Raw genomic sequence first — 21,214 nt, forward strand, 5'->3', positions numbered from 1 at the left:
GAAGACCAATCACCACAGCCGGAGTCACGATGGGGTCCACCATATTGGGTTATATGGTTGAAAGCTTATAGAGCGTCAGCAGTAACAACTTGTGATGAGATGGCATGCAGACACACCTAATGGCTGGATTGTTCGTGTAGCAAATTCGAGTCAAGATCGCAGGCTTCCTAAGGGAGGTAGTATTATCTAAAAGACAGCCCGACGGGGACTCAATCGAGAGAAGCCATGTCTATATACTTGAACTGATCCTACTTGCCCGTTTAGTCACGATGGGATAATGGCACATGTGACTTCCACAAACCAAGGTTTGTTTCTTATTTAATCCAATGAAAGTGGTTATATTGAGGATTAAGCAAACTTATTGCTCCCTTATACCTCATAGATTCAATGGAAACCAATCACTACTAAATGATAAGAAAAGAGAACCACGGAAATCTAACAAAACCGGCATAGATAATCATTGTAACGAACGTTTATGGCGATGTAGATGCACCTAACGTGCGGCATTGCAGTGGGAGACAATGATTTCCATTTCCATCCCTTCCTCTATTTTCTAATCTCTTTTTCAAAGAAGGGCCTGTGGGAAGAAGGGAGTTTATATGTCTCTATTCTGCTGGTGCAAAGTTCCACGAGGTACCAAACCCCTACACTTGACGTCAACTATGTCACGATACCATTACCTGTATTTACATGTATTTAGAATGTAATTGATATCTACATTGTTGCTTACGTCCTCTTGAGGCATCACTTTGAATGTATTGTCTAGCACTGCTAAATGATTTGCTATAAAAGTAATATTTTTCAGGGGTGAATGAAGTCAATAGCAACACTGATGAGTGCAGATAGGAATGAACTCAATGAAAAGTATATGTACCCCAGACACAGCTTCGAACAATAACATGAAATAATAAATGAGCAATGAAGTATTAATATCCTTCAAGATGAATTACCTAACAAAGGGTCTCTAGTGATTTCCGCTAATATGAGTTGAACTTGACTGACATGAGACGTCCCTGGTATGTTTGGTCTACTCCTTGAGCACTAATATACATGAAGTTAATGGGGAAGCAATTCCCCTTGGGCACCACCTGGCCGTTTCTATTCTTGTAATAACCATCCTTCTCATTGAGGAAATCAATGCGCTTATTTGCAGGGCAACCGGACTACTGTGGGAAACTTAAGTCTCTTACTTGCGACAAGACCTTGTCAGGAAAAGAGATTCTCGTACCTCGGAGTAGGCTGTCATCTTGCGCCGCCAGACCAAGCCGGTTCCTCTGCCCAGCCAGATGCTGTTGGTAGACGCATTGATCATTGCGGCTGCCCAGTACATCATCTGGGACGGACCAGAGCTCTTCAAGCATGTCCTATGTCCGGATTCAATTGAGAATACGAAGAGCTGGGAACCCGGTCTACTATATTTTGGCGACTCTTCGCTTTCTTTGAAGAGATGGCGGTTCTAGAAGGACGGGTCCAGGAAAGCGGCTGGAGAGGACAGCGGCATGAGTGATGAATGCAGGAAGGTGTCTACAAAAGCTGCAAGTTTGATGGAGGCACTTGAGGCGAGTATGATATTCTAGATGTGAGATTGATGCTTGGTTTTTATGTCCATCTGGAGTATATATTCCCATTTTAATACGGGGTGGACTGCCTGATCGTTGGCCTTGCTAGTCATTGGATGATTGAACGAGTATTATTGACTGTCAGTTAGCTTGACTTGAACGAGGCAATCCGAGTATCAGTAGAACACAACTGAGTTCCACTGTTTCCCTATACACAAGGCCACGATAGCTAACCAACAATATCAGACCATGTAAGATCATCGTTGGTTTAACTTCACCTTATCACGCAGGTGATGTATGACAGCAAGCGAAAGTTGACAAGGAATATTGGATTGAGTAGAAATGCATACACCATCCACACACTAAAGACAATACATCCATCCATTATTAAAAGCACACCCTTCCATCGCCACAGACATGACGCGTCTACGCATCCGTGACCTTGATCTGAGCTGCTTTCGCAAATTCTTCGGCTTCCTTGATAATCTATAATGGATCTGTTAGCCTCAGTGAACAATGGAAACGCATGCTGTGCAACCAAGCCAAATAGCGATATCAAGAACCACTCGACTGCAGACCACATACCTCGTCGTATTTGTTGACAGCCTCTTTAATACCATGGTTGATGTTGGATTTCCGTATAGCCGCCAATGGTGAGCTCGTGCCCTTCTCGATCTTTTCGATGGCCTTGATAACCGGGTCCAGGGATTCTCCCAGGTGGCGGAAGGTGTCCTGGATCGTCCGGATCCCCTCGACTGCCTTGGCCATTCTGATTACCAGCTCATCAATTTGGGCTTTTAATGCCGTGACTGTAGTTTGACACTGTTGGACGTCTGCTACCTCCTGATTCTTGGTGGCCCATTTGTCCAACGCATCTTTGAAGTCTTTCAGCTTCAGGTAAAGGTCCAGACCAGCCCCAGGGCCACCCAAGGCGGTGACCCAGAACTTCCAACCTTTAGGGTCTCCTCGGTCTTTCTGAGAGGGCGAAACAATCAAGGAATCAGCGACTTTTCCAAAACGCGTAAATGTGCTAATCTTAACTTGAACGTACGAAGTCATCGCTAATCTTTTGCGCCTCCTCCCGGGCATCCTTAAGTTTCTGTTGCAGGTCTTCCAATTCCTTGTTCAAGTAAACCATTGCATTTTTGTATTGCTTCCCCGAAGAATCGGTCACTGGGCTCAAATACTTCTCATCCAGGCTAGTGACCCGCGTTTTGTTGGCCTCGGTCTCGTTGAGGAACTATTATCCATCCAATATGTCAGACACAAGTTCGTCTCTAAGATCCAGCACCAAGGTAAAACTCACATTCTGAAGCTGCTGCCGCAGCGTATCACTCTGAGTTTCCTTCTCCTTGGCTTCACGTCTGAGCTCCTCCAGCCTTTCCTTCGCTAGTTCCTTCGCCGCCTCGAAATCATCGTCAATGCTATCCTTGCCTTTGTATTTGTCCGATGTCAGCGTTTTCAGCTGCGCGCCGAGGCCGTCCTCTGCTCCGAGGGAGGTCTTGGCGTTTGTGGCGTATTTCTTCACTAGAGAGGAGTACGAGACTTGAACGCAGAAAGATCAGTCAGTATATTTCAATAAACCTGGATGAAAAGATTGCAATGCGGGATACAGGCAACCCACAAACTGGTTCCATGGGCCCCTTGCTGAACCTGTGGCACGAGTCGGAAACAGACACCAGGGCATCTTTGGTATCCTGTACAGGTGTTAGATTCTATGCTTTCCAAGCAGATGGGAAGGTGTCGAACCTCATAGATCTTGGGGACGACCTTCTCCAGTGGCTTGAATCGGGACTCTGGGAGCTTCTTCCGAAAATCTGCATCGTTGTCGGGGTAGAGCATTCCACACCATACGTATGCTTGGATAGCTAAAGAGGCCTTGTGTCAGCCCGGACATCAGAGATATAACGATTTTACCAGGGATTCGTATTCACACCGTAGAATGGGCTCTTGTCGCCATTGAAAGTCTTCTTGCCATCCGACTTCCCTTCCTTGAGGAAGCGGTCCGGGAACTTTTTAAACTGGTCTTCAAGAGACTCTTGCAGAGCCTTCTCGGCTGCCTTGGGGTCATTTGTCCAGTCGGTCGACATGCTTAACGTGGATAAATGTAGACTATAAAGATTGGCTCCAATGGATCGAAACTTCAAGAGTTGCAGCTACGGTATTCTTGTAGTGAAACGATGATGCCAGATATTTCAGATCTCTCTGGCTGAGGAGGGAAGCTGAAGCTCGTTACCTTATATAACCCGTGAAAGCTGGGACCTGTCACCGTACTGTGACCCTATTGGCACGTCTACTGGACACATTCGAACCCCAGTAGATCGCCGACCAGATAGTCCCCGATGCTCGTATGCACTCGGTCGACATTCTGACGTCTTTGGGTGTGGAGACGAAGGGAACATCGCACCTTTTCCAGAGATAATGATTGAGTGGCTAGCTGAAGTTTCAGCTCTTGACTGACTGTGTTGACGTAATGGTGGTTCATGTCTTGAGCTGAATATCTGCATGCCGCCGATCGTTGCAGGTGGAGTGTGTTCATTTTTGTGGTAAAGTATGCCGGACCGTCCCTTTCTTTCCGCTTAGTGGGTCTTAGCTGAATCACCAACTCTACTCTCTGATTACCACTCAAAAGATCCATACACTCCGCACTTTTTCCTCGATAAAGCTTCATTTGAGGCAATACTCACAATATAGCTTATGTATTAGAGCGAAATATTGGTGCTGGAGGAGGTGAGTGTTGAGGGGTTGATCTCCTTATCGGTCCCCACATAGTGATCCAGGCGAACCGCTCCAGGTCGTGATACCATGCCTTCAATGCATCGACATTGCATCAACAACAGCGAGCAGCTCGCACTCATTGGCGGAGTAAATTCGCTCTCCAGGGGTGTATGCGCTTGGCCGTTGAGGGCCAGCTGCTCCTTGGGAGTCAACAGAGGTGGACGGGCATCGAACCGAGGCTCCTGCGTAAGTGGTAGTGACACCTCATGGGTGCGCAGGACGCCACCGCGAAAGACACTCAGGACAGGATCACAAGAAGGAGGAAATCAAGGCTCAATCATTGGATTGTGACTACAGGACCAATGCCCTATCATCCCATATAGCTCCGCCGTTAGCGTCAGGATCAGCACGATCTGCAGAAGATGTCAATGCGTCCCATCGATCGACGACGCTCTGCCAACGCATCCGTCCGGGGCTGAGTGGGTAGATGGTTTCAGAATTGAGTCTCATCGAAGCATTACGAATACAAATCCTTTCGTTTGAAGTGACATATACCATGCGCCCGTTTCCTACCATCCATTGACAACATATATATGGTGGACAGAGGTCCTGATGAGGCCTTACAGACTTCACCAAAAGCATTAGAAAACTACCCAACATCTCATTTCATTAATCAAAGACCCCAAGATATCGTCATCATGACTGATCCTGGCCCAGCTACCTTCCCCGACTTCCAAATTCAGATCGAAAGCCCAGGCGGCGAGCCGTTTCCTTCCATCTCTAGCAAGACGCTGGGATCCGACCAAGACAAAGCGACGCTGTCCAAGCTCAGAAGTCTCTGCCGCATGTATGTCAGACGTACTTGGTGACCACCATCAATTGTAATCTAACATGTCTTTAGCCCAAAGAAGTACGCCTTCAGCACGAATGGCAAAAACGCCCTCTCCGACAGCACTTCTCTCAAGGATTACATACATTTGACCCCTGACGTATGACTCATCTTTCCCAGAAATATTCGTATAAGCTTAGCCCACGATTATTCTAGAACCTCGCCAACCTGTCGCCCGAAACAAAGTCCACCGAGACGACAGCGGGAGCACCAGCCTCCGATGCCGGCAAAAAGCCTCAGCCAAAAGGTGTTCCGTTCGTCACTGTTCACCTCGTCTCTACGGTCCTGGCGAATAAGCCACAGGACAACCTCCCGCAATCCAATGTGATCTCTGACCTCAAAAACCTGCTTGGAAGCGCAGGTAAAGGGGTGGATGGCGGTCAACTCGGGAACACCGCCGAATTACTGGGGAAGCTGGAATCTCTGCAGCAGGATTACAGAACTGCAGCTAGGTAAGATGTCTGGAGAAAGTTACCATTTTCCGGAAATGCTGACAGTGCCTTGAAATAATGCAGCTCCAAGGAATACACGGAACCTGCTGATTTGACGGAAATGCAGTGGGAGAATATTCTGTTCAATAACCGGATTCTGCATGGATACACCCATATACCAGGAACGGGGCTGTTGGTTAAGGCTCCTAAACGAGGTATGCCAGTTAAGATACCCCATTTATCACTGAGGTGTCATTATATGCTGATGACAGAAGCCTTCGCCATCCGTCGTCCGCTTCAGGCACCCTCTCCAGATCTCGGGGAAGTAGCAAAAAATCCATCGTTGGAGAAGAGTCCTAAAGCACAGGACAAGGCGTCCGACCACTCCAGCGGCGGGAAGAAAGTAGTAAAGGAATATTTGGTTTGTGGGACCCTATCATAGTCACAACCCAAAGATAACTGACATGGGTCCAAACAGAACACCGTCCCAGGTATTCCTTCTTTCTACGTCGATGACGACTCCAAAGTCACCGTCACAGAAACCAGGACTGCTTTCCAACGGTCCATGGCGCGGGAAGGATTCAGTTCGACCGCTATTGAAGCGAATGCGTCAGTCATGAATGTTTATTTGTGTTATACCCCTGACTAAACATCGTGTAGGAGCGGGAGCCCCTTCGGCAAATCGATCTCTGCGTCTGCAGCACTCGCCGAGGAGAATTCCTTTAGCAAGAAGAGTCTCACACAAGAAACGGATTTCACCTTGGAGGTCGCTTACAAGGTATGCATTCGCATAGCTGTCGAGTGAGTTGGGGGAAATACTAACCCTGCTGTAGTTTCCCCGCGTAGCCATAGACTTATCCCCACGGTACTTACAGCTGTCCGACGAGTGCGAGGAAGCAATCAAGAACATCAAGACCGACTATGACAAGGTCCAATTCATCAATGACTACGGTAACTTGTCTTCTTTCACGTTCCAATCTAAGTTCCATCCGCTCATACTTTGAAATAGGCGACGCATTTCCAACGAAAGTCGTACTAGGCGGTTTCCTGCGCAGCAGCCGCCAAGTCCGAGTCAAAACCGACGAGCAACTCGAGGCAGCCAAAGAGGAAACCAAGAAGGCCGCGGGTCTCAGTTTCGCATCGCCCCAAGTGAGTTTTGGGATGAACTATGCTAAAACCACCAGCGATACCACAACGACTGGCCACGGTCAGACGATCGGAAATGCCGCCTTGACGTGGGAGGCTCGCGGAGGAGATACCGTGCTCTGTTCCAAGTGAGTTCCAGCTTCAACCTTGTCAGAATATTCATATAAGCTCACTGTCATAAAGCCCATCGGCGTGGGCCTCAACCGTAAAAGATTACCGGTACTGGCGAATCACCGAGGTAAGCTTCAAATCGCACGCTTCTCCGCTCAAGGAATTTTACTCTAACGGACTATGATGTACCAGCAATCGCAAACCGTGTCCCTCGTTCGCATCATCGACGGCATCGATCCCAACATGGCGCACAAGGTGGAATTCCCCAATCAGAACGATAAGATTCCAGACAATGGGGAGATTCCTGAATCAGAGCTCATCGACAAGGCGACCAATCTGCTCATGGGACCCCCAAGCTCGATCCCAATGCAAATCGTCAACAAGGCCTATCAGTCTGATGCTGACAAGAAGGGATATAATGCGTGGCTGAAGAAGGAACAATCCGCTGACTATGATCTCCTGGAGATTAAGAACGCGGCCACCGGGTGGGAGAAACTGAGTCAGGAGCAGAGGATCTACTATATTATTTATGTCTACAAGGAGAAGGACCGGAAGGTTTTCTCTTGAAGGTTCAAGATTTGGTTTGATATATGATTAGGGACTTGCAGGCGTTACAACTCAAGGCACAGTCAGGAACCATAATATCTCGACTAGCCAAGTAAAAATAGTACCTAAATAATACATCTCTGCATCCGTACCCTCAATGCAACCAGGCACTTGAGCACACATCCTCAGAATATCCATAAAACATCAAAACGCAACCCATCCCCAAGCATACTCCACCAAGCGCACAAAAGTCCTCCCACCCCCAACCCAACCTCAAGAACCATCCACCCCCTCCCCCATTTCGCACAGTCCAGCTAGCTTACAGTACAAAATTCTTCAATGACGGGGAAATCATCATCTGAAATAGCCGTTTTCGACTGCCAGATCGGTGTGATACTTGCCGCCGACTGAGCTCGAGATCCGACGATTGGAGTTGGTTGATTGCTGGAATCCAGTAGACTAAGGCTATGAGGGACTCATTGTCATTTATTGGAGCGTCGGAGTGAGCCTTGTCGATAAAATTTCTCTCTTTAGCCCTGTCTCGCTCAGTGGTGGACAATACCTAGCAAAACTATCATTGACTTAGAAGGAGTTATTCACTGATCCTCGTTCTACGAGAAATACGAAATCTGCGATTGATATTTCAAACATTTCGCACATTTTAAGCGCATAAAGTAGTGCAGGAGCAAGTCCCTCCCGTCGCCTTGCTGGCGCAAATGAACCTAAAGATTGACATTTTCAAGCGCCAATAGAAATACGCTCTCGCACAGCCTCACTTTTTTCAGCGCCAACATCTTGTAAATTACCTGTATTGGATTTACGAGCTAGGAGGGGAGAGCCTGTTGCCCAAGGCACTATTCTCGCCATCCAGCCTCTCTTCCTTCATCTCCTTTTGACTCAAGGAACCCATCCTAAGCTAGCTGAGACGCTTTTTCCCTCTCTGTCTTGTGGATACATCTCGTCAAAGGGAGTCTAGTCGTCCTTATCGGTCGACCATGACATTTGAACTGCTATAGTCCACCCTTCACCGTATTGCGGCTGAAGTTGGAAGGCTGAGGCAAACAGGCCAACTGCTTCTCCCAACCTCCACACCCTCATCTACCTTCACAATGGTTCTTCAATTTATCATCTGGGGGTCTGTAGAAGCTGAAAGCACCACCTGGCTCCACAGACTCCTTCGACGCGGACTCAGCCAGAATGCAAAAGGTGATGCGCTCCGATACGCAACCGAAAAGAACAAAGTTGAGCATGTGAAACTCCTTCTAGACTACGGTGCGCCAATCGAGGCAGAAGGCTTTTCCACGTTAGAGCGGGCCTTTGATGGAGGCGCTTGGGAGGTTGCATCTCTTCTCATCCAACATGGCGCAGACGTCAACCGACCGTCTTCTGGTGAAACACTCATGCACAAGATGGCGCGGCTTGCTCCTAGCGAGGTCTTGCGCCTGGCCGTTGAGAAAGGGGGTGATCTGACGGCAAGGGGGGCATTCGGGCAGACGTTGATACACACTGCGGCAGACAGGGGGAACATAAACAACTGTCGCCTACTTGTTGAATTAGGATCCCCAATAGACCCATTAGACAACCACGGACAAACGCCGCTTATTTACGCCATCAAGAAAGGCAATGTGCCTGTGGTGCGAGAACTGGCTAGTAGGAACGCGGATGTGAACGCCAAGGATAGGAATGGAAACACTGCATTGCATCGTTTGGTGGATTTGCCTAGTTTCATGCATTATATGTGCTATGATATGGTTCCTGTCCTTATCGAGCTTGGTCTTTCTATCAATGCAAGAAATAACCAGGGACGGACTGCCCTTCAGCTGGCAGTTGAGAACAAAAATCAGGTTGCAGTAAGACAACTTATTCTTCTTGATGCAGATTCGGAGGTCAGAGATCTTCATGGTCTCACTGCGCTGCAACCAGCCACGCTCAGCGACCAAAACGACATGGCTAGTTTATTGAAGCGGGTATGTTGGGCCCATGGAAAATTAAGCGTACATGGCTAATTCAGTGATCTAGTTAGCAGAAAGAAAGGATGGAGCAAGCCTGGGCATGGAATTGAAGCACGAGTATGTCGAGGCAACATATTCGGGTGGAGAGGACCCAGCAAGGCGCATTACACAGAGACGAGAAACATCAAGCTTGGAGACAGCGACTGAAGGTCCGCAAAGGTTTGTTTGCAACAGACTTTCTTTGTTCCACGTACTAAATCTCACTGCTCAAAACTTCAGGCGAGAATCAGAAGCGTGGCTGAACCGAATCAAGCTTTCGCCAATCACGAGTGAATTGATTTCCGAGTTTTCTAAACTCGATAGGATTAAGATCGCTGTTCTAGATACGGGGTACGACCATGAGAGCGACTTCTTCCGAGACAAACAGCGCAGACGTCGGATTAAAGCCTTTCAAGATTGGGTTGTCAAAGACTCGACTACCCCTGAGGATGAAGATGGCCATGGAACGCATGTCTTGTCGCTGGTGATGAAGATTGCGCCGGCTGCAGACATTTTCGTCTGCCGAATCGCGAGAGGGCGGGAGCCACAAGATCTACGGGAAGCGAGTGGTAATGTAGCGGATGTAACGGCCAACTTCCACGGTGTTTTGATATCAATTGACACTAACACTGCTTTAGGCCATTACTCGAGCCGCGATAGACTGGAAAGTCGATATTATCTCGATGTCCTTCGGCTATCCAGAAGAGGTTCTCATCAACGGAGTGGGATTTATTAGCAACGCGATCTCGCGAGCTCAATCAGAAAGAAACCAACGGCTCCTTTTCTTCGCTGCAGCTTCAAATGGGGGTCCCACAGAACAAGAAATATTTCCGGCGAACTCACCTTCTGTCATGTCTATTCGTGGCAGTGACGCTAAGGGCTGGCTCCACTTATTCAACGCACTTCCGAATTCCGATGATACCAAGTGTTTCATGACACTTGGCCAGTGTGTTCCAGGTGCGTCACTGAGCCGAGACAACGGTAAAGGCGAAGTATATAGATCAGGAACGTCCTCGGCTACACCTATTGCGGCAGGAATCGCAGCTCTCATCCTTGGTTACGCTAGGGTGCATGAGGAAGAGCTGAAGAGCCTCCTTGGTGAAGATAAGCATAAGCTGTCGAAGCTCTGGCAGATTTCAGGCATGCGTGCAATGTTTGCAGCTATCTCAAGTGAACCATTTCATCGGTGTCTCTCACTAAACCCGTTCATGTTTACGGCTGAGAGTCACAATAGACGGTTACATTTGATAACGGACGCGGTGTGGAAAGCTAGATAGGGGGTTAAGATTGTTACTGTAGAGACCACGTGGGATGTTGATACTTTATAGCAGGAACAGTACCTGATATCATTTTTGTATGTACATCCGAGGGCATGCTTCTTGGTATGGATCGCGGAGAGTTGCTGAATCGAGGTTTAGCGGTATCAATTCGAACCCATGTGCGGTGGTTGACGTGTTGACTTATTTCCAGCTGAAAAAACAAAAGTGTCATCCAGCAAATGGAAATCCCTGCACCTTTAGCTTTTATGTTTGTGGCTGGCTGCTTACGATCGTTACCCCTCCACGGGTCTAAAACGGACCCAACTACGCGGCAATCTGATTCTCAAAGCATCACTTCTCAGCACAGCTTAACTTTACCAGGCAAACGATAATCTACTCCACCATGGGCATCGGCTCCAACATACGTCCTCTCTCCGAACTTCCCCTACCACCCAAGTACATCGATATGCATGGGCGATATCATCCTCGACCCAACCGATCCGACCAAAGCCCTCAGCAGTCCTTCCAGCCTTGCCGCCACAGAAAGCCACATAGACTATGACGTCCACCTCAGCAAGCACAAGTCACGCTCTCTCCACGGCAGCATCTGGGCGAAATTCCTCGAAGTTGCCGACGCGAAGCTCGGCGGCGGTGCATCTAGCAACGTGCTTGCCAAGTACACCATGGACCGTCTTGAGACGGTATACTTCCGAAAACAACCTACAGACGACGAGGCAGCCGAAAGAGCCAAAGATAAGCGGGTCCAGGCCGCGATAAATTCAGGAATACTGGGAAAGAGACCCGTGTATATGATCACTGGGTTGAAAATCGCGAGGGGATTCCGGCTCAGGAGCCAAGATGCTTCCTCTATGGAGGGAGAAATTGGTGGCGGGGGTCAGGTCGTGCCAGAGGCGAGTATAGGTGGTGGTGTGGATTTCTCAGACATGAATGATACGAAACAGTCGTATCGTGCGGGGAGTGATATTGTCTTTGCCTATCAGCTGCATATCATTGCCCACAAGGGATGGCGGCAGAAGAGGGGGTTGATATCTCGGTGTACAAGGCTAAGGCAGCATTCTTGAATGAAAAGGAGATTAGACTTGAAGAGGAGGCAGTTGAGACTAGCGCTGCTGATCAGGAGGGCTTATGTGCGTTTGATGAAGAGGCACCTGTACAGGTTCTTACTGCGAGGGGAGGTGACGAGACGTGTACTTGTATTGTGTTTGAGGATGAATGAGTAGATTCCGGTACATTCGCATCTATTCTAGTACTGCACTACATGGCCGTTGAAGATAGCAATGCCGTTTCTAGCATGGGAACCGTTCGATCAACGAAAGCCAACGCGCCGTTCATGAGGCTCAAAGATGCACCTGGTGCGAAAGAACGAAGGGGCTGGTTTTGTCTTTGGCGAACGCTTTCCCAAGGTGGCAAGATTCAAAATCCGAGGCCAAAGTGACTGAGAGCACCATTACTCTGTTGATGTCTTCAGAATAGTAGTCTACCACGGATTGGAGGAAAAATGATATCCAATTGTTGTTGGCCGCGGACTCGCGCGCAAGGCTGAGTCAAGTGCTTCTCTGGTTCTGGGCGCTTTCAACCCTCTTCCAGATCATATATACACAAAGTATCGGTACAAATGAACCGTTCGAGAATCATACGCTAGCAGCGAGCGGATCAACCTTGTGATCGCTTCTTCCCTCCACCAAGCCCGTCTCAGCAGTCGCAAACTCCCGAGTGCGGACCCTGCGCTCAAATAGAATATCCAACTCGGCATAGGACCGACCCTTGGGTTCGGGGATGCGGAAGAACGCCCAGACCAAACAGCAGGTGCACAGCGCGCCCCAGAAGAACCCCGACTTGCCTCTCCAGTTCCATGCGTCCACGTTGAGCATGTACGGAATGATTATTCCCGAGACCAGATTGATCACGTTGTATAGGTTTCGAGCTAGCACCACGGTCTTGGTACGGAGTCGGGAGGAGGGGATTTCGGAGACAAGAGAGAAGCAGACGGGACCGATGGTTGAATCGTAGATGAAGGTGTAGACGAGGAGCATGGACCCGGTGGCCCAGGAGATGGCGGGGGAGGAGTGAGGGATGGAGATAAAGCCAATGACGAAGAGAACGGTGGCGAGCAGAGCCAGTCCGCCGACATATAACGAGCGACGACCGAAGTAGGTCATCAACACCCAGGAGAGAAAGGTCCCCACCACGCCGATGGCGTACTGGACGAGCGACATGGTGAAGGACTGCGAGACGGCGAGGCCAGCACGCCGGTAGAAGACGGTCGAGTAGCCCATGAGCCCACCGCCGCAGAGACTCTGCGCGGCCCAGACGAGACACGAGATCTCGGTGCGGCGCAGGTCGCATCCCCGGAAGCAGTCCACGTAGGATGTGCCTGTTTCGGCCTGCTTTTCCAGGGCGTTGGTGTAGACGATCATCGACGCGGTCTCCTCGGCGTTGAAGTCCGGGTGTCCGGCTACGGTCAGCCGGTTGAGCGCTTTGACGGCGTCGTCTCGGCGGTCCCTGCGGATGAGCCACCAGGGACTCTCTGGGGCGAGGAAGACGCCGAGGAAGATGGGGACGGGCCAGACCCATTGGATGGCGAAGGGGATGCGGTAGGCCCATTCGTCGGTGCGATCCTCCAGCCCTTTCAGGACGCCGGACGCGATCAGTTGACCTAGGACCCAGCACAGATTCACGTAGGTTGTGAGATAGCCTCGAATAGCGACGGGACATACTTCCGATGCATAGGTGACGGTGAGGGTCTGGTAAACGCCGAGCGGGATGCCCATGAGGAGCTCGCCGACTACGAGGGTTTGTATGTTTGGCGCAAAGAATAAAATAAAAACAAACCCGACGGTCGCGGCCAGGCAAGCCATGAGGGTCCGCCGGTATCCGAAGCGTTCCGAGACGATGCCGTTGATGAACAAGCCGATAATCTGGCCGCAGGCCATCGCGTTGGTCAGGGCGGCTTGCCACTTGGCGGCGAGACCGTACGTTCCGTCCGACATGAGATGGCCGTACTTCTGGTTGAATTGGGGGTAGGCGAAGAAAGAACCGATCAGAACGACATCGTAGCCCTCCATGATGATGGCACAAGACAGAAGAATAGACCAACCCACGGCTTTGGGGTAGATCTTTAGTGCCTGCCAGGGAGTCATGTTGTGTTCCTTGTCGAGGGCTGCCTGCGCTTCACTGCTGGCAATGAGATCCGAGTGGCTCGCAGGCTGGCGTTCGGACCTGCGCGAGCCAGTTTCCTCCTCCACATGTTCGATTCCGGTTGGTTTCTCGATCTCCATGGTTTATGACGAGTCAATATCGAATATTCGTGTTGGAATTGCCAGGCAAGGCCAGGCCTGTGGGGAGAAAGCAGGAAAAGACGCCGCACCCTAGGGATGTGCGGGCTTTTATATAGCACGAGCGCCTCGGTTCGTACTGCAGAGTCCAGGGGGGCAACAATTTAGAGTAATTATTCTAGAAGCTGGGCCCGTTCGCAAGCCTTAAAGTCAGACCATACGGTCCGATGGCGGTCATTGGCCCTTGAGACAAGTCCCGAGCTTAGATGACGGTTTAAGGCGTGTGACAGGCTGGCAGCAAGCTGAAAGGGATGATGGCGATGGGATGATGAGATGTGGGGTAGATGGTAACTTCTAGGGTTCCCCGGATTGTCGCGGACCCTCGATGTCCCCAGATTTTATTGATCCGGAATGAGGTGTCCTTCAGACCATTGACCAGTGACCAGTGACCGCAAGACGAGTCTGACCATAAGACGAGCCCAAGGACTAAGGAGACCCAAGCGGCAGTTTAGACAAGTCTCTACTGTCTGAGTTCCCCTGAAATTCGCCTCCCGTTTATGGCCTCAAATCGCGGCCAAATTTTCACCACGGAACGAACGGGGTCGGGAGGCAGGAAATGAGACTGTTATTGGTAGAATGTCGGGCCGACTCTGGTTTCGCATGTCGGCGCTAATGCATCCTCTAACTCGAAGTAGTTTAAAGCATGCTTAGCCTTTGCGCTTGTTCTGTGAGGGGAAATCCCTCTATCCAATAATATGGTGCGGGGGCACTCTGCACAATGATCTCGGGCCAATCAATCACACGGAATAGATTACATTCGCACCAATCAGAACCAGCCAATGGGAGCAGAAGTGGGGATCGGGGGTTACGCGTCTCAGATCCTGCTGTGCTCGGCTGATCATGAGGAACACTCCTTGGCATGAGGTCTGACTCGTTGGACGAGAATAGAACGATAAGGTGACATGTTTGCTGTCTCAAAAGCAATGGGGACTATGCACTCGGTCCGACTTGGGATCAATCAGAGTGGTTGGAATGGGTTGACAACTGGCAAGATGGTCGATCACAACAACTCCATGATTTATATATTCCGGGACATCTCGACGTTATGCGCGTTCTCCGACCAGCCTGCGCATATCGACGTTTTAGATAGTGACCCAAATCTTGGGCTTCATTCTAGTACATTATCAAGACTTGTAACTATGTCACCCGGTGAAAAATGGTGGAAGAATGCCATCATCTACCAGGTCTATCCGGCCAGTTTCAAAGACTCGAACAATGACGGGATCGGCGATATCTCCGGTATCATATTGCAACTCGACTATATCGCTAGCATAGGGGTAGACGTTGTCTGGCTCTGTCCCATGTACGACAGTCCGCAACACGATATGGGCTACGATGTCTCCGACTACGAGAAGGTGTATCCTCCTTATGGAACAGTTGAGGATATGGAGACATTGATCGACGCTTGTCACCGCCGTGGACTTCGCATCATCCTAGACTTGGTGGTCAACCATACATCGCACGAGCACAAATGGTTTAAAGAATCGCGATCCTCGAAAAACAGCCCCAAGCGAGACTGGTATATCTGGAGACCGGCCAAGTACGATGCCAATGGCGATCGGAGACCCCCGAATAATTGGCGCAGCGTGTTCGGGGGGAGTGCTTGGGAATGGGACCAGGCAACACAGGAGTACTATCTGCATTTATTCTGTGTCGAACAGCCTGATCTCAACTGGGAGAATCCCGAAGTACGACAGGCCGTCTATGCTTCAGCCATGGAGTTTTGGCTCAAAAAAGGTGTGGATGGCTTCAGGGTCGATACAGTGAACATGTACAGCAAGGATCCATCATACCCCGATGCCCCCATCGTCAACCCCAAGTCGGACACTCAGGTTGCCTTCTCATTGTTTTGCAACGGACCGCGCATTCACGAGTATCTCAGCGAGATGAACGAAGTGCTGGCCAAGTACGACGCCATGACTGTTGGCGAGCTTCCGGAGACACATACTCTCGAGGGAGTGCTGCGGTATGTCTCGGCCGCCGAGAAGCAGCTCAACATGGTCTTCTCGTTTGATGTCGTAGACCTCGGCTTGGGCAAAGAGTACAAGTTCCTGACCACGCCGCGAGGGTGGACTTTGCCCGACCTCAAGGCAGCGATCAAGCGGACGCAGGACGTCCTCAAGGGAACCGATGGCTGGACCACGGTATTCATCGAGAACCACGATCAAGGCCGCTCTGTCTCTCGCTTTGGCTCAGACAGCACGCGCGAACTCCGCGAAACGTCTGCAAAGATGCTTGCCATGTTCCAGTGCACGCTGTCCGGCACGCAGTTCATCTACCAAGGGCAGGAAATCGGCATGGTCAATGCCCCGGAAGAATGGCCTATCGAGGAATACAAGGACATCGATAGTACCAAGTACTATCACATGGTGCGCGAAATGACGAATAACGACCCCGGGCAGATGAAGACGGCCATGAAGGCGCTGCAACACCTTGCTCGAGACCACGCCCGACTCCCCATGCAGTGGAGCGCAGCAGCCAATGCCGGGTTCTCTCATCCGTTCTCGAAGAAGCCGTGGATGCGCCCCCATGACAATCACAAGGAGGTCAATGTGCAGTTACAACAAGACGACCCTTCTTCCGTCCTTTCATTCTGGAAGCAGATGATCCAGCTGCGGAAAGAGCACGCTGATCTCTTCGTGTTTGGCATCTTCGAGCTCTTGGACGAAGGAAACGAGAAAATCTTCAGTTATCTGAAGACCTCCAGAGAGCAGTGTATGTTGGTCGTATTGAACTTTTCCGAAGAGCCACAGCCGTTCCGGAGGCCCATGGAGCTCCAGGGTCGGGATCTAAAGCTGTTGCTTAGCAACATTGGCAAGACTGTAAGCGAGGAGTGGGAGTTGCAGCCATATGAGGGCCGCATATTCGAAATTCAGGCTATACCCAATTGAGCGGACACATATCAAAATAGTACTAGCGTCAATTACATAGCGTTTTGACTAAAATAATCTGTTTTCTGCAAATAATAGCCTAGGCATATACCCAAAGTAGTATAGCCTCTGTTCCCCAGCATGTGGGGTTGGCGTTCCCGTTATTCTTAAGATTTAATGGCCATTTTCGGCACTTTCAACCTGAAACTCTCACCAGGAGGGTCCACTGGGCGTCTTGGTCTTTCATGTGTGGACGCTGGACTTGCATGACTGATAGGATGAGGCAGTGAGACAAAACCTGTCCTTAGGCTTGTCTGCTCGTCTAGTCGCCGAGATGGATACCACACGGCTGAAGAAACCTCAGGTTTCCAGAGCGTGCGATCCATGTAGACGACGGAAAGTCCGCTGCAACGGCCAACACCGGTGTCAGCAATGTGAGCATCTAGACTTGCTCTGTACGTATAGCGACAATCAACGCGCGCGATCGCGAAAGAATGCTCTCCGTCGAGGGACTGTCATTTCTGAATACAAAATTCCATCGGCGCGGGACCTCAAGAGTGAATATGTTTCGACGTCTACGCTAGTCCCGCCCTCGTCTCTCCCAGATTTGAAGTCGGTGGCACTGTCGACCTCCTATCTGCATAGTCTCATCCCGAAATACATGGCCTATGTGTATCCTTTCAACCCAATCATGACGGACGAGGAGATCCGCCTGTCCATCGGCAAGATGGCCACAGATAGAGACCATGCTGCCTTTGTCTACGCCTTTACCGGCGTCACAATTGACCTGACACAGTCGAATGCAGCGACGTCTCATGTGTCAGAGCAGATCAACGAACTCGCTGGCCGAGCTATCCAGCTCCGGACTCCGTTGCTCCCGGGTTTCCGACCATCTATCCTTCGGGCTGTCACAAGCGTGTACATCCAGATGTGCTACATGAGCTTGGGACAGTATGACCTGGGCTTCTTCTACCTGCGCGAAGCGATCAGCATGGTGCATCTCCTACGGATTGAAGACAAAGCCGTCATGGCCAGTCTTGACCTGACCGAACGCTCCCGACGACAGAGACTTTATTGGCTGTGCTTCGTCCATGAACGATTCATGTCCATCTTTCACTTTTCTCCCGCGACGTTGTCCCCATACGCGCAATTTCCCGAGGACGATCCCAGCCTCGATCCCAGTATCTCCCAGGGCTGGACCCAGGTGATCAAGACATTCCTTCTGTTGGAGCCGACCTTCATCAGCCTCTGGATCGGTGATCGAAGCCAGGTGACGGTTGCATGGGTCGAGCAAAAACATCGGGAGCTCGATGACGAGCTATGGGAACTCGAGGTCTCGATGCTGTCGGATCTGCAGCAAGCGGACCTGGTCGTGACGCGGCAGTGGATGCGGACTCTACTCTGGCAGATGGCCATGTCAAACTGCCTGCTGTCATCCCATGCTTCCTGTCCATCGCTGTCGCTCGAGATGCCGCTCCGATTATCCTGCCAGCTACGCCAGTTCCTCACCAAGATCTCACAAAACACGATTCAGATCCACGGGTCTTCGATCCTGAGCAAGCTATTGGAGATCATCAATACCATTGCGGATGTGGTTCTTCATGGGCCACATGTAACGCTCGAGGAAACCACCAGTCGGATTGACGATATTTTGTTTCTGAAGGACGTCATCTTCTCCTTCCGGAATTTACAGCAGGTCTCCAAGAAGATTCTGATTGAGAAATTGCATCTGATCCAGGAGCGGTTTGCTCATATCAAAGTGGCGTCGCAGCTGGTTTGTGGGAGGGAGGCATAATGAATGCATATGTTTCGGCGTGTCTGCATGATGATGATTATACCCTTTATTATGTTCTCTGCATCTTGATTTATGTACGACAAAGGACAGTCTTGACCAACAACGTGGGATGTATGAAGCTTGCAGTACCACTATTTCGATATAAGCGTGCCATGGAACAGAACAGTCCCTGTCTACGTCAACTACAACACAACATCCGTTAACCCTCTTCCCATACGAGAATTACTCATACCAACATGGCCATATCATCCTCACCACACAATTCTGTTACTCAGAATAATAACACAACAAATCCGCCTTCCATCGCCAACCTCCAAAACAGCATCATATTCCCCACCCTGTGGTATCGATTGCACGTTCTATTGTACGACCTACAGCACTTCAACCAGCGGCCTGACTCCCGCGAGCGTCTTGAGACTGTGACCGATGTCTCCTACATTGGGCCTCCATACTTCAACGTCGACGAAGCTACCGCGATCAAGAACACCGTTGTTCATGGCAAGACACTTGCCCACATCATCGAGCAAGAGCTCCAGGAGCGCCTCGAACGACGCAGCAAGAAGCGGGTCGATAGCGGGGACTTTCGAGTTTGCGCTGCTCATGACCTTGCCCCTATTCTGGCCGCTGCGCTTGGTACGAATCTGAGGCAACTGGACAGGGACAAGCGCTTCGCTTTGTTGATTAGCTCTCGGGGGTTGGACCTTGGCGACGAGAAATGGGAAGGGCTGGCGGCAAAGTCATTTGCGCCGAAGAACAAGAGGGAAAGATAAGGCATGGAAGGAGATGACGCAGGTTGATGAGAGATGGCTCTCAATGAAGATGAGCATACTAATATCAGGCACATTTGGAGTGCGATTATATTTATTTTGCTGGGAAGGCTATTGTTTCCTGTGTTATTCCCCAAGACAGGGATTCATCCGGCATTGAAAGGGCCTACCTTCCTTTCGGCCGTCGATGATCTACTATGTATTTGGGCGAAGGTATAGTTCCTGAGTATTACTCCGCTATCTTATTAGAAGGGGACTTTCTGGCATGGATATATCTTTGGGACGGCTAGATGTCCAATGAAATTCAGAGTCTTTTTAAGCTATCCTCTTGTATGTTGAGGGAAATACACTGAAACTGTGCCCTTAACCATAGCCAAACGAGATCAATGATTTCTAGGGTGATTTGATCACCGTTGTTCTTATTTCTGTGGATATGACTGGTCAACTTCACCTCCATAATTCTAGACTTTGCACGTGAGGGTATGTAGAATCTAGCTTACCTAGATAACCTCCTTTTATTTTACCAAGTTCTACTTGTTGACCTTGTTGAATCGGGATAATCTGCTTCGACTCTAACGGTGAGATGTGGTAAGGTATTGTATTATAATTGTACAATACTGTATTATATTAATAATACGAGCTGTCGGCTCCAGACCCTGTTAACTCCGGATCCACTTAGCCGCTGCATCAGCAAAATGCTTAAGACTGTCAACCCCCGCTCGGTACCTTTTCCCTTGCCCTTCTCAACTCATAGCTTACGCTTGGATTATCTACAGATTGAAGCTAATCATGCCGACTATTTCCTCGCGGTCCGTGTCATCGCGTCGAGCTCTCCTGTCCGCTGACGATCTAGAGCCCAACGATGATTGGTCCGGGTTAACTGATCCTGTTGAACGGCGGAGGAGACAGAATCGCATCAATCAAAGGGCTTATCGTAAGTCAAGCCATCGCCTTCTCATCTGCAACAATTAGCGTTTGACTAACGAGAAACAGGAAGACGAAAGCAAGCTCAGCGACGAGTGCAAACCAGTTATTCCAGCTCGGACTATTCCCCATCCACCTCCCAGACATCGCCCTCCACAGCAACCACCTCCATTTCGAGCACCAGCCCAAACAATGAAACCTCGCTAGTCGCCAACAAAAAATCCATGCAATGTCTCAACGCCAGCCAAATCCGACAATACCTAGACACATTCGTCCGTACAGCCTACCATAGCTACATCCTCGGTTCCCCGACCTCAGACCACCTCCTAACCCTCAGCAAAGTCAACGTCTTCCGCGCCTTCGCCAGCATCATGTCCCTACTAGGAATGTCACACACCGAAGACTGGATGCACGACGACGCTCTCTCCCCCTTCCCGACCATGGGCCCAGGCTACGTCGACGAGCAGAAACTCCCGCCTAGTCTGCGACCGACCCGCTTACAGAAGACGATCCCGCATCACCCATGGCTGGATTTCTTCCCGATCCCGAAAATCCGAGATAACCTGCTTACAACGGGGGAGGACAACTTTGATGACTGCCAGCTGTGCGTTGATATCATGGGGTTCTGGGACTCGGGGATGGATGCTTGCTGTCTGCTAGTGTGGGGGGACCCCACGGATCCGAACAACTGGGAGGTAACAGAGCGGTTTCTGCAGAAATGGCCATGGGTGGTAAGGGGTTGTCCTAGCTTACTGGAGTCGACGAACAACTGGCGGCGGAAACGGGGGGAGAAGTTGATCTTTCGATACCTGTAGCATTTAGCTGTTCACTCACTGTCACTAGTAATAGTAA

The 21,214-nt window shown here is 50.1% G+C and overlaps 9 protein-coding genes across 9 annotated transcripts; 7 read left to right on the forward strand and 2 right to left on the reverse strand.

Annotated features, from left to right (window-relative positions):
* Positions 1-1,985: 1,985 nt before the first annotated feature.
* Positions 1,986-3,649, reverse strand: Asppvi_010194 (uncharacterized protein; the record flags this gene model as incomplete). The annotated part of the gene is made up of 7 exons (XM_043306040.1): positions 1,986-2,045; positions 2,145-2,534; positions 2,611-2,799; positions 2,866-3,086; positions 3,184-3,256; positions 3,309-3,427; positions 3,496-3,649. The coding sequence occupies 7 exons, from the start codon at positions 3,647-3,649 to the stop codon at positions 1,986-1,988; spliced, it is 1,206 nt and encodes a 401-aa protein (XP_043161975.1).
* Positions 3,650-4,975: 1,326 nt separating this feature from the next.
* On the forward strand, positions 4,976-7,421 carry Asppvi_010195 (uncharacterized protein; the record flags this gene model as incomplete). Its single annotated transcript, XM_043306041.1, has 11 exons — positions 4,976-5,124; positions 5,179-5,266; positions 5,323-5,618; positions 5,682-5,812; positions 5,870-6,018; positions 6,076-6,206; positions 6,258-6,375; positions 6,473-6,548; positions 6,607-6,871; positions 6,927-6,981; positions 7,047-7,421. The coding sequence occupies 11 exons, from the start codon at positions 4,976-4,978 to the stop codon at positions 7,419-7,421; spliced, it is 1,833 nt and encodes a 610-aa protein (XP_043161976.1).
* Positions 7,422-8,509: 1,088 nt separating this feature from the next.
* Asppvi_010196 (uncharacterized protein) lies at positions 8,510-10,668 on the forward strand (the record flags this gene model as incomplete). Its single annotated transcript, XM_043306042.1, has 4 exons — positions 8,510-9,367; positions 9,420-9,571; positions 9,632-9,974; positions 10,030-10,668. 4 exons carry the CDS (start codon positions 8,510-8,512, stop codon positions 10,666-10,668), a joined length of 1,992 nt encoding a protein of 663 aa, XP_043161977.1.
* Positions 10,669-11,120: 452 nt separating this feature from the next.
* Asppvi_010197 (uncharacterized protein) lies at positions 11,121-11,887 on the forward strand (the record flags this gene model as incomplete). Its single annotated transcript, XM_043306043.1, has 2 exons — positions 11,121-11,619; positions 11,673-11,887. The coding sequence occupies 2 exons, from the start codon at positions 11,121-11,123 to the stop codon at positions 11,885-11,887; spliced, it is 714 nt and encodes a 237-aa protein (XP_043161978.1).
* A 415-nt stretch (positions 11,888-12,302) lies between these two features.
* Positions 12,303-13,949, reverse strand: Asppvi_010198 (MFS maltose permease MalP; the record flags this gene model as incomplete). The annotated part of the gene is made up of 1 exon (XM_043306044.1): positions 12,303-13,949. The coding sequence occupies one exon, from the start codon at positions 13,947-13,949 to the stop codon at positions 12,303-12,305; it is 1,647 nt and encodes a 548-aa protein (XP_043161979.1).
* Positions 13,950-14,998: 1,049 nt separating this feature from the next.
* Asppvi_010199 (glycoside hydrolase family 13 protein) lies at positions 14,999-16,897 on the forward strand (the record flags this gene model as incomplete). Its single annotated transcript, XM_043306045.1, has 1 exon — positions 14,999-16,897. The coding sequence occupies one exon, from the start codon at positions 14,999-15,001 to the stop codon at positions 16,895-16,897; it is 1,899 nt and encodes a 632-aa protein (XP_043161980.1).
* Positions 16,898-17,210: 313 nt separating this feature from the next.
* Positions 17,211-18,671, forward strand: Asppvi_010200 (Zn(II)2Cys6 transcription factor; the record flags this gene model as incomplete). The annotated part of the gene is made up of 1 exon (XM_043306046.1): positions 17,211-18,671. The coding sequence occupies one exon, from the start codon at positions 17,211-17,213 to the stop codon at positions 18,669-18,671; it is 1,461 nt and encodes a 486-aa protein (XP_043161981.1).
* A 236-nt stretch (positions 18,672-18,907) lies between these two features.
* Asppvi_010201 (uncharacterized protein) lies at positions 18,908-19,441 on the forward strand (the record flags this gene model as incomplete). Its single annotated transcript, XM_043306047.1, has 1 exon — positions 18,908-19,441. One exon carries the CDS (start codon positions 18,908-18,910, stop codon positions 19,439-19,441), a length of 534 nt encoding a protein of 177 aa, XP_043161982.1.
* Positions 19,442-20,227: 786 nt separating this feature from the next.
* Positions 20,228-21,177, forward strand: Asppvi_010202 (DUF3425 domain-containing protein; the record flags this gene model as incomplete). The annotated part of the gene is made up of 2 exons (XM_043306048.1): positions 20,228-20,372; positions 20,432-21,177. 2 exons carry the CDS (start codon positions 20,228-20,230, stop codon positions 21,175-21,177), a joined length of 891 nt encoding a protein of 296 aa, XP_043161983.1.
* Between the last annotated feature and the right edge of the window lie 37 nt (positions 21,178-21,214).

The sequence above is a fragment of the Aspergillus pseudoviridinutans genome (genome assembly GCF_018340605.1).
Source record: "Aspergillus pseudoviridinutans IFM 55266 DNA, scaffold_8, whole genome shotgun sequence".
NCBI classification, from domain to species: Eukaryota; Fungi; Ascomycota; class Eurotiomycetes; order Eurotiales; family Aspergillaceae; genus Aspergillus; species Aspergillus pseudoviridinutans.